At 48.9% G+C, this 13,705-nt stretch overlaps 2 protein-coding genes across 2 annotated transcripts; both read right to left on the reverse strand.

Annotated features, from left to right (window-relative positions):
• Nucleotides 1-10: 10 nt before the first annotated feature.
• cyyr1 (cysteine/tyrosine-rich 1) lies at nucleotides 11-4,565 on the reverse strand. Its single transcript, XM_040185644.2, has 4 exons — nucleotides 4,129-4,565; nucleotides 2,485-2,584; nucleotides 2,113-2,273; nucleotides 11-781 (listed from the first exon to the last, which is right to left on the reverse strand). The coding sequence occupies exons 1-4, from the start codon at nucleotides 4,226-4,228 to the stop codon at nucleotides 657-659; spliced, it is 486 nt and encodes a 161-aa protein (XP_040041578.1). The 5' UTR covers nucleotides 4,229-4,565; the 3' UTR covers nucleotides 11-656.
• Nucleotides 4,566-6,014: 1,449 nt separating this feature from the next.
• On the reverse strand, nucleotides 6,015-12,422 carry adamts1 (ADAM metallopeptidase with thrombospondin type 1 motif, 1). Its single transcript, XM_040188491.2, has 8 exons — nucleotides 10,974-12,422; nucleotides 9,881-10,221; nucleotides 9,663-9,795; nucleotides 9,118-9,575; nucleotides 8,800-8,986; nucleotides 8,421-8,599; nucleotides 8,045-8,220; nucleotides 6,015-7,949 (listed from the first exon to the last, which is right to left on the reverse strand). The coding sequence occupies exons 1-8, from the start codon at nucleotides 11,596-11,598 to the stop codon at nucleotides 7,208-7,210; spliced, it is 2,841 nt and encodes a 946-aa protein (XP_040044425.2). The 5' UTR covers nucleotides 11,599-12,422; the 3' UTR covers nucleotides 6,015-7,207.
• Nucleotides 12,423-13,705: the final 1,283 nt, after the last annotated feature.

Raw genomic sequence — 13,705 nt, forward strand, 5'->3', positions numbered from 1 at the left:
AAAGATCCCACATTTTACATCAGCTTTTATTTTACAACACAGTAGATGAAAACATTAAAGAAAGGCAAAAAAAATCATTAACCGGACACTAATTGTTACAATTAAATCATTCAGTCATCAGCACAGGGAGGTCGGATCACTTTATACTATAACTGAAATTAAAATAAAGTATGCTTTAGTATAGAATAATCTGACAAAAGGCAACCCCCCCCCCCCTTCTCAAATGCACATGAGGTGACCCCCATCTCACCTTCACATTGTTTCAAGTTAGGCAGTAACCCCCTCCGCCCAGAACAACAATAGACTGTAACCACTCAGTCCTTTGAATGACAGTTCAAAGGAATTGCAATTGGCAAATAGTCTTTGCCCCACCTGAATAGTTTCGAAAGCTTTAAATCATTAACCCTCCCTAAAAGCCACATTGTGTATCCTGGAAAGACAGTCCTGCCCACTATTTGGTCCACAGGCCGCCGCAGAAATGGACATTCACACACCCTGCAGGCACGGAGATGGGAATTGTGCCTTGCCGAACAATATTGCACTGGGCAACCCTGAAATTGTCTTTAACCCCCCCCCTCTTCCTGCCACCTCCTTTCTACTCGCAACCAATGCAAGTTCTTTAAAACTGGCCGGTGGATCGTCCGTGCTGCAGGGCTTCACTTGTGGGTGCAGCCGGGGTACGGAGGAGGCGGCGAGGAGTGGGCCGGCCGTGGCTGAGTTGGGGTGTAAGGCGGAGGGCCGGGGTACATCTCGTAGTCGTAGGTGTATGGAGGTGGAGGACCTGAAGTTGGCAGAGAGAATTTAATAAAAGTTTAGCCAAGTAGATAGAAAGAAAAGGGACGAAAACGGCCTCCTCGTTTACGAAGAGTTAGATGGGACTATTGCACCACCTAGTGGTTAGAACCCAACACTGCACCCTGTGGAGGAAGATGCTTTGATTATTAAAAGATTAGAAATACCAAAGCAAAAGACTCCTTTGATTGACCACAATGCAGCTGTCACATCAGGGGAACTTGCATTATTCACTAAAATATAAAAGCAGTAGAGATGAAAGAAAAGACGAATGGAGTCAGCCGGGACGGCCTCCCAACCAAAGCGCTGCATCAGCAAAACCTCACATTTATGACTCTACTCTTAATAACCTCAACGTGGTAAAGCTCATAATGAAACTGTGCAGGTTGAGAAAACAGCACGCTTGATATAGGTTAGTCATGGAAGAAAACAAAATCTCCTCACATACTTCATCAGGACAAAAAATTCATATCCCTGTAGCTACACGTTCATGTCGCACGGCTCAGTGTGTTGGAGCGCCACGTTAACAAAACGTGATGAATAAGCGAGGAGCGCCCAAAACAAGCGGCTGCAGGATATGCCTGGGGGCCGGAGAGTGGCACAGCGGACAGACTCTGATGTACCTGAGAAGTACAACGCGGAGAGGCGCCTTGGGGGGGGAGGGGATTCCATTTGTAAATCGAGCAAGAAATACCGGAAAGGGAGCCGTGTGAAGCCCTTCCCTTAATCAGCGCTCTCTTTGTGTTGCTGTGCAGGAATAGTGCTCGAGGCAGAGGTGGATCCCGTAACACGGTGCTCCTATTCCTCTTTTCATGGACAAGAGAGGAGACGCCTCAGGGACAAATGGACGACTCTGGTTGACCGTTGCGTAGATGGGGCCAATGCGTGTGATAATCTAGCAAAGATGGTCCAGCCGTTGTTTTTATTGGGGTCAATCGGTGAATCGGTACTACGTTTATAACTAACGCTTTACTTGCACCGAGGAAGGATTTACGCATGAAGATACTAGTGATTATGAATGATACGGACAACTTTTATTGTGCAAAATATTTTGGCTTTGAAAACTGTAAAACTGCATGTGGGATGGATTAAGTCTGAACTATTTTTCCACCCCGTCATAGTTTAAAAAGGGGTTTATTCTTTATTTCAAATTAAAAAGTAAGTCAAGTCCTGCAGAACTGTCAAACTTTAAAGAGTTTTGAAGTGGTAGAAAATGCCTCTGTATTGAAATTATTTATGAAACTTGATGAATCCGTTTGGCTCCTTTGCATCCTTTAAAAAAAGTGTGTGTATGTGTGTGTGTCACCTCTGTATACTGACCTGGGTAGCTCTGGGTCACGGTGTTGATGTAGGAGGTGCTGAACACGCCGACCCGTGCCCCCCGGCCGTTCTTCATGCACATGCACACGCACAGGAAGAGAGCCGCTACCGCCCCCATCAGAAACACCACGCCGAACACAATGCCGGAGATGGCCGTGCCCCTGCAGCGCGCACACACACACACACACACACTTAATTGCAGCAATGCTGACTCACGGCGAGCAGGGGTCAAAGGTCAGATCCTCTGACGCGTTTAAAAACAGCTGGCGTGGAACTCAGTCTTCAAGTCCCATTCGGTGCAGAACTCCAAACCTTAAGGCGTGTGTATGCAGAGAGGCATTTTGTGTGTGTGTGGGTGGGTGTGTAACTCACGAGAGGACGTCCCCCACGTAGGCGTAGTAGGAGCAGCAGAAAGGCGGCGATCCGCCGCAGCAGTACTCCACGCAGCCGTCACACCGGGCTTCACCGCCGCCTGCCGCGGGCGGGATTAAAAGCCGTTTGTTATGCAGCCGAGTGAAATGAGCGTTCCAAAAAAGAACAAACGGTTGAACACGGTGAATAGAAAGATGGCCGTGAAAACACAGGAGTGATGACATCACCGGGCGCATTTGTATTAAGTGGTTGGTGTCCGGCTGGAATAAAGAGAAGCGCTTTGTCGTTTTCATTTTTGATGACAAAGGAAGTAGAATGAAACCTTTCATGCACCAACCACAAAAACACACAACAGCAGTCTAGATTTATACCTTCTGAAGGCCGGGTCTTAGAAGCGCGAGGACGGACCTTTTGTTTGGGCAGAACCGGAGAAACCACTTGTTCACTTTCAAAAAAGAAGCAATCAATACATGGGGAGGACGGAGGAGGGAAGTGGGCTGCATTAGAAGGCCCGGAGGGGTCTCCGGTTGAATCCCCCAACTCAACCATTGCACGTAACCACCCCATCGCATCTGCGGCGAGCAGACATGGCATTTGCAGGATCGGTTACATGCACTTTTGTGTCTGTGTGTGTGGTTATGGTGGTTTATTACAACCAACACCACGATCACCACCCGTTCCCCCTCTTCCATATCCATAAGCAATGTGCACACAGCTGTGCTTTGCTGCACGCTCGTCTCAACCTGCTGCCGTGACACGGGCCGTTTTCATCAGAGGGCTTTTCTGTTTGCTTTTTTACTTTGTTTCACATGGTAATCCAGAGCGTGCACTACCTAATGAAGGACACTGCAAAGAAAACAAGCACTGTGCATGCGTGTGTTAGTGGAAGATCTGCTTTCCGTCAGCAGTCACTCACTCAAATGATATGCGCCTGGAGGCATGAATGCACATTTCCAGAGGTCACGTTGTGGTAGAGGAGTCGATGCCTTTTAATTAGGGCAGGAAGTGTAGATGGTGAAGTGAGTTTGCATTGGAGAAAAGGGATGGTGCACACATTTAAGCTGAAGAAAAGTCTGCAACTTAAATGTCTAAATTTAAATTCATATATAGTATTTACTTTTTTGTTGTGATTTGAAAGAATATGCATTTGTTTCGAATACAAGTTTAATTGTTGTTTCCTTTAGTAGGTGGATGTTTCCTTTGTATCATCGACCCCACTGAACCCACTTTTTAGATGTTAAACCACACCCCGACCAAAAAGCTGTGATATTTCCATGTAAATGCCCACAGGAGGTCCCACCAGCACAACTCTGCATGGGTGGTCCTCGGGGGTCCCGGGTCCTGTCTCTCCACACGCTTGGAGACAATTGCCCCACGTCCTTCCACCCCCACCCATTTACTAACACGCACACACACTGCTATACCCCCCCACAAGATATGGCTCAGATTTTCATGTTTTTGTTGTGGGCGTAATTTAAAGGATGAAAAACAAAGTAACAAACAAAATAAAGTGGGTCTCCCCCCCAAAAACGTGCTTTAAATAAAAAGAGCAGTACACATCTGGTGTAAGTCTTCCACGCGGCATAAAGAAGCGGCCGATTACAAACATCTGGCTGAAAATAGCGAGCGGGTTGAAAGACTCACCGGTGAGTAAACAAAGCAGCAAAGAGTTCCTCAGCAACTTCCATCGCAGCGCCAGCGTCCCCTCCCTCCTTGTCCTCGGCATCCCGCGGGGGGCTTCCATGACCCTTCTCCTCCCCCCGCGCGCCCACTTTCCGTGGGTCGCTTTTTTTAGGGGGCAGAAGACGACAAAAAGTCGCGTCTTTTTCAGTCACCTATGTGGCTGCCGCGGGGAGCATTGTTGTCCCCCCTCCCGCCCCGAAGACATTAACCGACCGCTCGTTGGGAGTTTTTGCGATATTCTCCTTTTCTATGCGATGCCCCGTTTCTCGCTCCACGTGTGCGCGTCTTTCCTGCCGCTGTTCCGTTCTGTTCGCACACCTCTGGCTGTCTGCTCGGGCTTTTATTCCCCTCCCTCCCTCCCCCTTCCCTTCCCCTCGGCGCCCGTTTGCTCGAATTGCCTCGTTGAGTTTACACAGGGGGGGTCAAAATATCATAATAACTGACGTAGCAGTGTATATTATTTTGAAATATTTCGTTTCGATTCGTTTATATTTCACTGAAATACATATGAATGGTCATAAGAATTTTTAAAAAAAGTCAGTGTCATCACTAAACGTTGAGGCGGTCATAGTTGTTGGAAACCATTTGTGTTGAATAAGGAAGTATATTAGTAACACTTTCAATCGATTAGCTGTTCATGTGCGCTTTTAATTTGAAGGCACAATTTAAGGTTTTCCGGTTTGAATCTGGATATGTCAGCCCCCCCCTTCAGCAAGGGGACCCTCTTTAAGGGTTTCTAGTCATGTGCGTGAGTTCCCTGCTGCTTCGCCCCTACACACGCACACACACGCGCGCGCACACACACACACACACACACACACACACACACACACACACACACACACACACACAGACAAAGTTTGATGGGTGACAGACTCCCACACACCTCTCTCTGTTAAATTACGGCTCTGAAAAGGCCCCTGGTAGGCTGTGAAAGTTCACCATAGAGAGATGGTGCTCATTCAAGAGTAACATATGTTCTCACAAAGTAATCACACAATAGCTCTTCTGCCATCATGGAGAAGTTTTGAACAAACCTTTATGGAAAGCAGAAGGTGGCAAAAGCATGAAGATAATTCAGCTCTCTGAAATGCCACCCACATTGAGTTGCCATTATTCATGATGCCTTCCAGATGTTCCTCTCCCAGGATGTGTCGCCGAGACGGGACAAAAAAACAAGCAGGTATAACATCGAAGGCGTACGTTTTAAGACATTTCCCTGTGTGTTTGTTTTTGTCTTATTGCAAAGTCAGCAAAATGTCAGCTGACATCCTGGCCCCATGCCAGTTGTTTAGATTAACAGACTACGGTGAAGCATTATGCCATTACGAAGATTACACAAGTGGGACAATCTTCCTCTTAACCATTTATGATTATGGTATAATGGGATCCTTTGTGCTACAGTGGGAGCTCGTTTTCCTCGGGGCCCAACAGGACGCATGGGCTTTGGCGCGAAGGTGTTTTCTGGTCTGGGCTTCGGGTCGGACTACAGGCGAAAAAGGCACCACTGATTTTTATCGGTCTTAAAGGAAGATTGATCACAAAAAAAATAATAAATAAACGTTCAAGGTCAAAAACCAGGTAGTCTTGAGATTGCAGTTGTTGAATAGTCAGGCTGATTATCGGGATAAAGGTGGGTTCAGGTTCAGGAAGGAGGAAGTGGTATTCTACACAACACCGGTCATCACCAAACGGCCTAATCCTGTACTCTTTAGAAACTGCGGAGGGATTGGCTCATCAAATTTGATCACATCCTAACCCCCCCCCCATCTAGTGGACGAATATGTGTGTCTGTAAATCAGTGCATCTTCCAACATCAAACTGACAAACCACTCTGAAGGCAAAGATTCAGAAGACAATGTGATACTTTATTCATGAACCTAGGACCATATATATATATATATATATATATATATATATATATATATATATATATATATATGAAAAACACTATAAATACTCTATATATTCTACTCCCTTCTGTGATCTCAATAACGAATAAAAAATAAAATTAAAAAAGCCACATGATTATATTTAACAGGCTGTACAAAAATAAATAGTTTGGATATTCTGTACAAAAGGAAAAGACTAGAAAGAAAACCGAGGTACCTTCGCAGAAGGCAGGAGAGACTTACTTATGAAGTAGTAGCAGGAGACAAGTCTCTCTTTAGGTCTTCACACCCAATCGCACACACACACACACACACACACACACACACACACTCCTCTTTGGTCTTTGAAGAGCTCCCTCATTGAAGACTGTGTAGACAAGGGCAAGATATGGCTGACTGGATGTTACAATGTGCCGCTGGCAAAAACAAAGATGAAGTGCTACAGGCTTGTGATAAATAAACTGTCTTGAACATAAACACTATGACTATTATCTTATTTTCCATACCTGATGGGTAGAGTAAGTAGAATATGAGCTAATCTCTTTCATTTGTTTCTATATATAATCTGCAATGACATTCTCCATCCCAACCCCTTATGTGTCTGTCCAGTCCAGCTTGGACAAACATCACATACAAGCAATTAATAATATGACACACACACACACACACACACACACACACATACTCACGCTGTCTCATACTCACTCATGCACGCACACACACACACACACACACATACATGTGACATTGGCACGGTAAGCAGCATGCTCCTTTAGGAAATCAGGAATACCCATGCTTTCTCTCTTTCCCCCTAAAGGGAGGCATAATGTGCCACTGATGCGCTGGTGCCAGACAGCCGGCGAGCTGTAATCGATCTTTATCGCTTCGATTAGGAGGCAGGGCCCCTGTGGACCAACGTCTGGCCCCAATCTGGATGGGGGGAATGGATACTAATTGGCCTCAATTGACACAGTTGTTGTTGTGGGCCCGCAGTGGGACTGTTGGACTACCTGGAACCCATGAAAGCCACTCTTGCTTCGGATGTAAACACTCTTTCCTCGCCTCTTTTGCGAGGCGATGGCGGTCAGGTTTGTACCTGTAGTCTTTTTGAAAGCTGGGCGTATGAAAGGAGGCTCCGAGAGCCCTCCTTAACAGGCAGTCTGGTTGCACAGTTCCAGAAGGGGTTTCGGCCGGTCTTTAGGGTCACAGCTCTCGTGGGTCAGCGTGCGCCCGTCGTGGCCGATGCAGCGCAGTTGGCGCTTGCGGAATCCTCGGCCGCAGTTCTTGGAGCACGCTGACCATTCTCCGAGAAGCCAGTAGGGACAGGACTGGGTGGCGCAGGACCGGGAGGCCAAGGGACGCAGCTCCTCCGGGCAGTCTCTGGACAGGCGTCCCTGGGGATCCAGGCAAACCACCTCTCTCTGCTGCGTACCTCCGCCACAGGTCTGGGAGCACAGACCCCACTCCCTCAGGGTCCACTCGGCTACGCCCACCTCACGAATGGCATTGATGGAATGGCGGCGGCCTCCATTGTTGTTGGAGACGGACGCGGCATTGCTGGGTCTCGGGGCGAAATAGCTGTACTTAACCCGGGGCCTCGGGGCTTCCCCAACGGACAGCACCTGGATGGTGATGGGCTCGGGGAGCGGGGCGAAGCTCCGGATGCGCTCCAGGGTGGCGGAGGAGCCGCTGTAACGCAACATGGCCCCTCGCAAGGCAATGTCGGTCTCCATGGTCATCAGCTTGTAATCGCCATTCAATAAATAGGTCCCGTCCTGGCGGCGCACCGCCAGGTAGCTATTGTCCTGACGACCATTGCCTGGGGTGCGCTGCTTGACGTCCAGGTGGGTGGCACCAGCAGGGATGGTGACGACGTCCTGGTAGCCGGGCCTAAAACAGAGATGCGTGGCGGTGAGATGGAGTTGTAAGAATGATCACACCGTATGTTACACAGTATGTTTGAGGAAATGTACGTGTGCACGTACCTGGCACGCTCCAGAGAGCCAGACACTTTCTTGCAGGTAGATCCGTCTCCTCCACACACGGCGCACTTATCAAAGCGCCGGCTGGAGCCGATGACGCGATCGCATCCCGCCTTGACACACTGGCCTTGAACACAGACGGAGGTGGAGTCTGGGCTGCAGGGCGTGCCGTCAGCCACCTGTGGGCAGCAGAGAGACGCAAATGCAACTTGAGAGCTGTGGCTAGTAAGACGGTTATGTAAGCATCCTGGCAGGAGGTTACAGTCTTTATTCAACCTGAGGTTCTGCACAAGTGAGCGGGCTGTTTTGGGATAAACTCAAACTCATAAACACACATTCTGAAAAAATAAATAAAGTTTTTCAATCGAGCCACTCTCACCTTGGATTTTAGTACAAAGAAGTACCCAGTGCCCTTGGCCCGGCACACCAGCTTGCAGCGGTCTTTGGGTGAAACTCCAGCATACTTGGGCACCCACTCAACACCTTCGCCTGAACCCAGTGACACTTGGGCTGTCATGTCGTTGTGGGCCAGGCACTGTTCCTCGCGGAATGACAGGCCTGAGAAAGAAACACATAGGGGTCAGATTCACTGCTCGTTCGACCTGCATGCTAACTTTCACACCGATGTGCAATTTACTATTTATCTAAACGTGGCATCTGCAGCATGCGGTGGGAAGATGTTTTTAATTTTTGTATGACATGAAGGTGCTTGGAACCTTTTTTAATGTAACAATATTGTGTATCAAAAGGTGTTGTACCGTTGGTCTCGGGGCAGGTGTCCGTGCTACATGAGCGGTACTGGATCCTCTTGCCTTCGCAGTACTTGCCCCCGTTTTTGGGCAACGGGTTTTCGCAGGAACGAAAGGAATACTGCACCCCTCCACCGCAGGTTCGAGAGCAGTCGCCCCAGGGACCCCACACTCCCCAGCCACCATTGACAGGAGTCTGAAAGCAACAGGGGGCATGAGCATTATTATTGCGTACCCTGGAAACACAGCTGCACACTATGGTGTAAAACCGCTTTTGATTTTTACAGCGTTCTTTTTTTTTTTGGAAGTGGTTAAGCTGGTTCCTACCTGGTGTTTGGCGGCTTGGCTCTTACTGAGACAGTGTCCGGCCAGGCAGTAGCTGTCGTGCCCGCATGTTGTTCCGTCGGCCCAGGGGAAGTTCTTTGTTTGGCACACCAGCAAATTGTTAGATGTGGTCACGGTGCACCACAGAGCCGCGCACACGGTGCTCAGGTCTGTGCAGTGCTGGGAGTCATCGCCGAAAGTGAGCCGACACTGGTGGTCGGCGTCGTACACCGTCCCGGGCAGCGGCTGTGGGAGCGCCTGAGGTTTGACCGGTTTGTCCAGCAGGCATTGGCCGTGGCCGTTGTCCAGGAAGGTGGTGATCATGAGGGCGGAGCAGGGGGACCACGGCTGCTGCTGGTCCAGGTCGGACAGGGTAGAGGCCATCATGTGGGAGCCCCAGTGGGCCCCGTTTACTCCGGAGCACAGCTGGGCGTCGTCGTGAGGCATGTTGAAGACGTGGCCTGGAAGGACAGACGCGGACGTTCAGCTGTCACCTCTTGCAAAAGGGGCGCACGCAATGATCAATAAGATGTTACACTTCTACATACCCAGTTCATGTGCCACGGTGAATGCCGCTTGAAGCCCATCGTCCTCGATGATTGAGCAGCTTCGTTCCGGGTCGCACACCGTGCCAACATCTGCCATTCCTAGAGTGTCGCAAGAGTGGGCTCCACACAAGTCCTACACGGAGTAAAACCAATGTGTGAATACTCTTGAACGCTACTCTTCCTCTTTGTCTGTCTCTCATTCTCTCACTCAAACTTACCGTCCGGGTGAAGAGCACAGCGGTGTCATAATGCTCAGGATGGCGGTCGCTGGGTGGGTTGTGCTGCCGCTGCCACTGGCAGAAGTTGCGGAGGGTCATGGCAGCGTTTGAAGACACCTGAGGGCCTCGCTCCTCCTCGTACACCACCAGCAGCTTCACCACCGCCAGGCTGATGGAGTTGTGGATGCTAGGGTGGCGGTAGAGGCGGGACGCCACCGCCATGATGGTCAGAAGGTAGGGCTTGAGCCCGGCGCCATGGAATTCAGCCATGGACTGGTCGGCCACTAGCATGATCTCCATGTAGCGAGGGGTGGAAACAAAGCGCCGGGTTCTGTGGTGTTCTGAGGGGAGAGAAGAGAGACACAAGGGAGGTCAGATCAGACTAGGTGGAGCTCATGTGAGCAGATTGCAGTCGTGACTCCACTGGAGAGACATTTATTCATTATAATAGACATGATTCCGTTTTCCCAGTCTGCACACTGTTAAACCCGACCAGTGTAGTAATTTCATTGTGTGGAGCCTACAGAGAGAGCTCTGTGCGTGCCCGGAGGAGCCTGCTTCCGTGACTCAGCGTCACACCACCATTGGCTCCTCCTTCTCAAGGTCCACATTCCTAAACTGACCTTCTCTGGTGGAAATTTATGCGAAGGGAGAAAATCCTCTAATAGGAAAAATGTCTGTACCAGGAGGCGAGTTCGCGCGACTCAGCACTGCCGGGCTGTGCCTGGCCCCAACCCCGCTGCTCTCCTCCCCTTCCTCCGCCACTCCCCCTCCTCCCCTTTCCCCTCCTGGAGAAGTTCGCCACCCTCCTCCTCTCCCGTCTTCATCTCTGGTTATGCGTAGACGGCGCTGTCAGAGACAGCCGGGTCCGATGCGCATGCCGTGCTTTTTGGCACACGCACAACAACAGCAGTTCGGACAGTATGTTACACTACAGCTAACGACTTATATGAAAAATTTGTATACATTACGAGTTGATCACCTTTTCCGTGTCTATTGCCATTTGTTACGGATGCTGGTCAAATATTTTAGTTTACTATAATCTGAAGCGATTAACAATGCGTAAAATGCGCAAAGATCTCTGCAGCCGTACCTGTCTGGTCTGCGTTAGCGGCGCCGTGCTGGTCTTCTTTCTCCAGATTCTTTGGCACCTTCTCCTCGTCCTCGTTGACCCCACACTTGGAGCTCCCCTCCTCTGCCAAAACAGCCCGATCTCTCCGGCGGATCACGTGGACATCCTTCTCGGTGCCCGTGAAGTTAATCGAGTTCTGGGGCTGAATAAAATACTCTGCCCCCTGAAAATAGAATCCGCCCCGAAGTCCGTGGCACAGGTTAAGTGCAGCGGCAGAGTGTTCCTCTCCGTTAACAGTACCAGAAAAGAAGCAACCCGGCTCGGCTCCGCTCTTGGGTTCCTGTGTCGGGTCGGTATCAGGGCTCCCCACGATGTGGAAGACAAAACCGGGCGCCAAGAAAGTCTGGTCGGGCTCTAGCTGCAAGACCAGCTCCTTGCCAAATACGTCCAATCGGTACTCCCTCATCTCCGCCTCCTTCTCTTTCTCCTCCGCAGAGAGAGTCCGCCACGGTTCGGTTTTGCTGTCAGACCGAGCCGTCGGGTCTAGTCTGACCGGCACTACGGTGCTCTCCTCCCACGCGCTATGCGCCACGCCGACGCACAGAGTGGCGATTAAACCAATGGAAAGTTGTAAAAACTTCATCATGCAACTGTGAAATCCGACAAGTGGAAAGACAAATTGATAAAGTCTCTTAAATTAAATCCTTTAAAAGATTTTCCACTACAAGTTACAAACCGCGAGCATCTGAGCCACAAATCTGTCCACAAAATTACGCAGACGCATATAAATCTAAAAAAGGATCAAATCCAGTGGAAAACTTGTTTAAAGTTATGTGCAGTTCTGATTTATTGAAAAAAAACCTATTTCAATAAATTCAAACAAAAGTTCGATCTCGGTGGTAAATCCAACAGGTTTCTTCTCTCTCTCCAAAGCTCAGCAGATGTCTCGATTCTGCTCTATTTGAATTCGGGGCAGGCTTTTCCTCTGCTGACCCGTTTAGTCTGTTCTCTGCTCTTGCCTTGCAGTCAGAACAGAGCAGGTCCCTCCTATATATCCCCCTGCCTCGGGACCACCCCTTTCACGAGGGCCCTTTGATGTGAGAGGGGCCAAGTCCCGTGCGCAACGAAAACGCACCAACCTGGAGCGGTGCCATGACAATCAACAGAGGATAGAGATCTTTGGGGAGAGAAACATTTGCTTCTTCAAACTGGTCTTTCACAATTATGTACAAATACAGACATGACCCACAACTAATACTTCTAAGATCAGTTTCCCCAAAAGGCTTCCCTGTAATATTAGTGCACATATAATGGATCAGTTAGCAACATGCCTTTTATTAAACTGCCCATTCCAACATAAATCAGGGTGACAGGCAGCGGAGGCTGATGTAGAGCAGTGTTGTAGTCGCAACTGGAGAATGGAGATGGCAGCAGGTCCGGGAGTCGTACTCATTCCTCCGTGCCAAGCCGGCTATGGTACGCCGTGGCCGGGTTTGGAGGCTCAGAGCGGGGGCCGCTAAGTTCTTAAGGTAGATCGGTCCACCCAGCCCGCTGCCTCTGCACTCAAACCAGGGCAGACAGAGCCCCTGTCCTCCGGCTTCCTCCCCCCCACCCGCCGTGACTGGTCCTTCTCTCCAACACACAGTTTACGTTGGAGTTTTATTAAGAATAACTGGGAAGCCGCAATACAATTATGTGGAGAAACTACGTACAAGTTTTACAACACTTTGAAGAATCAGACTGTACCAACTACTTAGGGAAATTGAACTCAATTATTCCCTCAATATTTTAATGTGGTGTGAAAATAATTTAAATGTATGAATACGATATTACAACAAGTCACACACACACACACACACACACACACACACACACACACACACACACACACACACACACACACACACACACACGCACACACACACACACACACACACACACACACACACACACAATGAACAAATATAACTCCGTGTGATTTGTCTAACCTGTGACTCACTGGAGCAAACCTCACCGATCAGTCTCTGAAGGGAAAGATCACTGCGGTCCACCTTAAAACCAACAGGTCACAAAAAGGGAACAGTTGTAATTTCATAATGTCCCAGAAGATGGTAGGCACGAGTTTTGGAAATTCCCCACACTGCTGGAGTGATTTTCCATGACTACATGGACCAATCCCAGGTTTGGCCAACAGGGGGCACCTTTAGCATTACATCTGGGAGCCTGGAGGCCGTAACTGACCCGGTGGAGGCAGTACTGCCACAGCCATGTATTGTGGTGACAATGGTTCTGAATCATTTTTGGGTCAGAGCCGCAACTTAATGGCATGAAGAGTTTTAGGGGACATATGGATGTACAGGAGCTGGACACTCTATTCTGTTTTCTATTGAATTTTATTTGTGGACCGAAACTGATCGAGATTGACATCTGTCCACATCTTACATCGTACCCATTTTATATGATCTCATTATGTTGAGGTTATATAGATTCATCTTCCCACCAACATTAAAATGCTGCTAACATGTTGAATCATCAATTGTATTGATCAAATGCAAATAACAGTCCACGGGCCACTGTGGATGTTTACTTTAGATGTGTGTACGTTCCATTGTTATATTGCTATTGTTTAGCTATGTAATTACTTACTGTACGTTCAAAGAAAGGCCACAGTCACAATCATAACTTGTGTGTACCGATAGTGAGGGATTTGCTATATTCAAAACACATGCAATATAAATAAAACATATTGATGC

The sequence above is a fragment of the Gasterosteus aculeatus genome, chromosome 1 (genome assembly GCF_964276395.1).
Source record: "Gasterosteus aculeatus chromosome 1, fGasAcu3.hap1.1, whole genome shotgun sequence".
NCBI lineage: Eukaryota > Metazoa > Chordata > Actinopteri > Perciformes > Gasterosteidae > Gasterosteus > Gasterosteus aculeatus.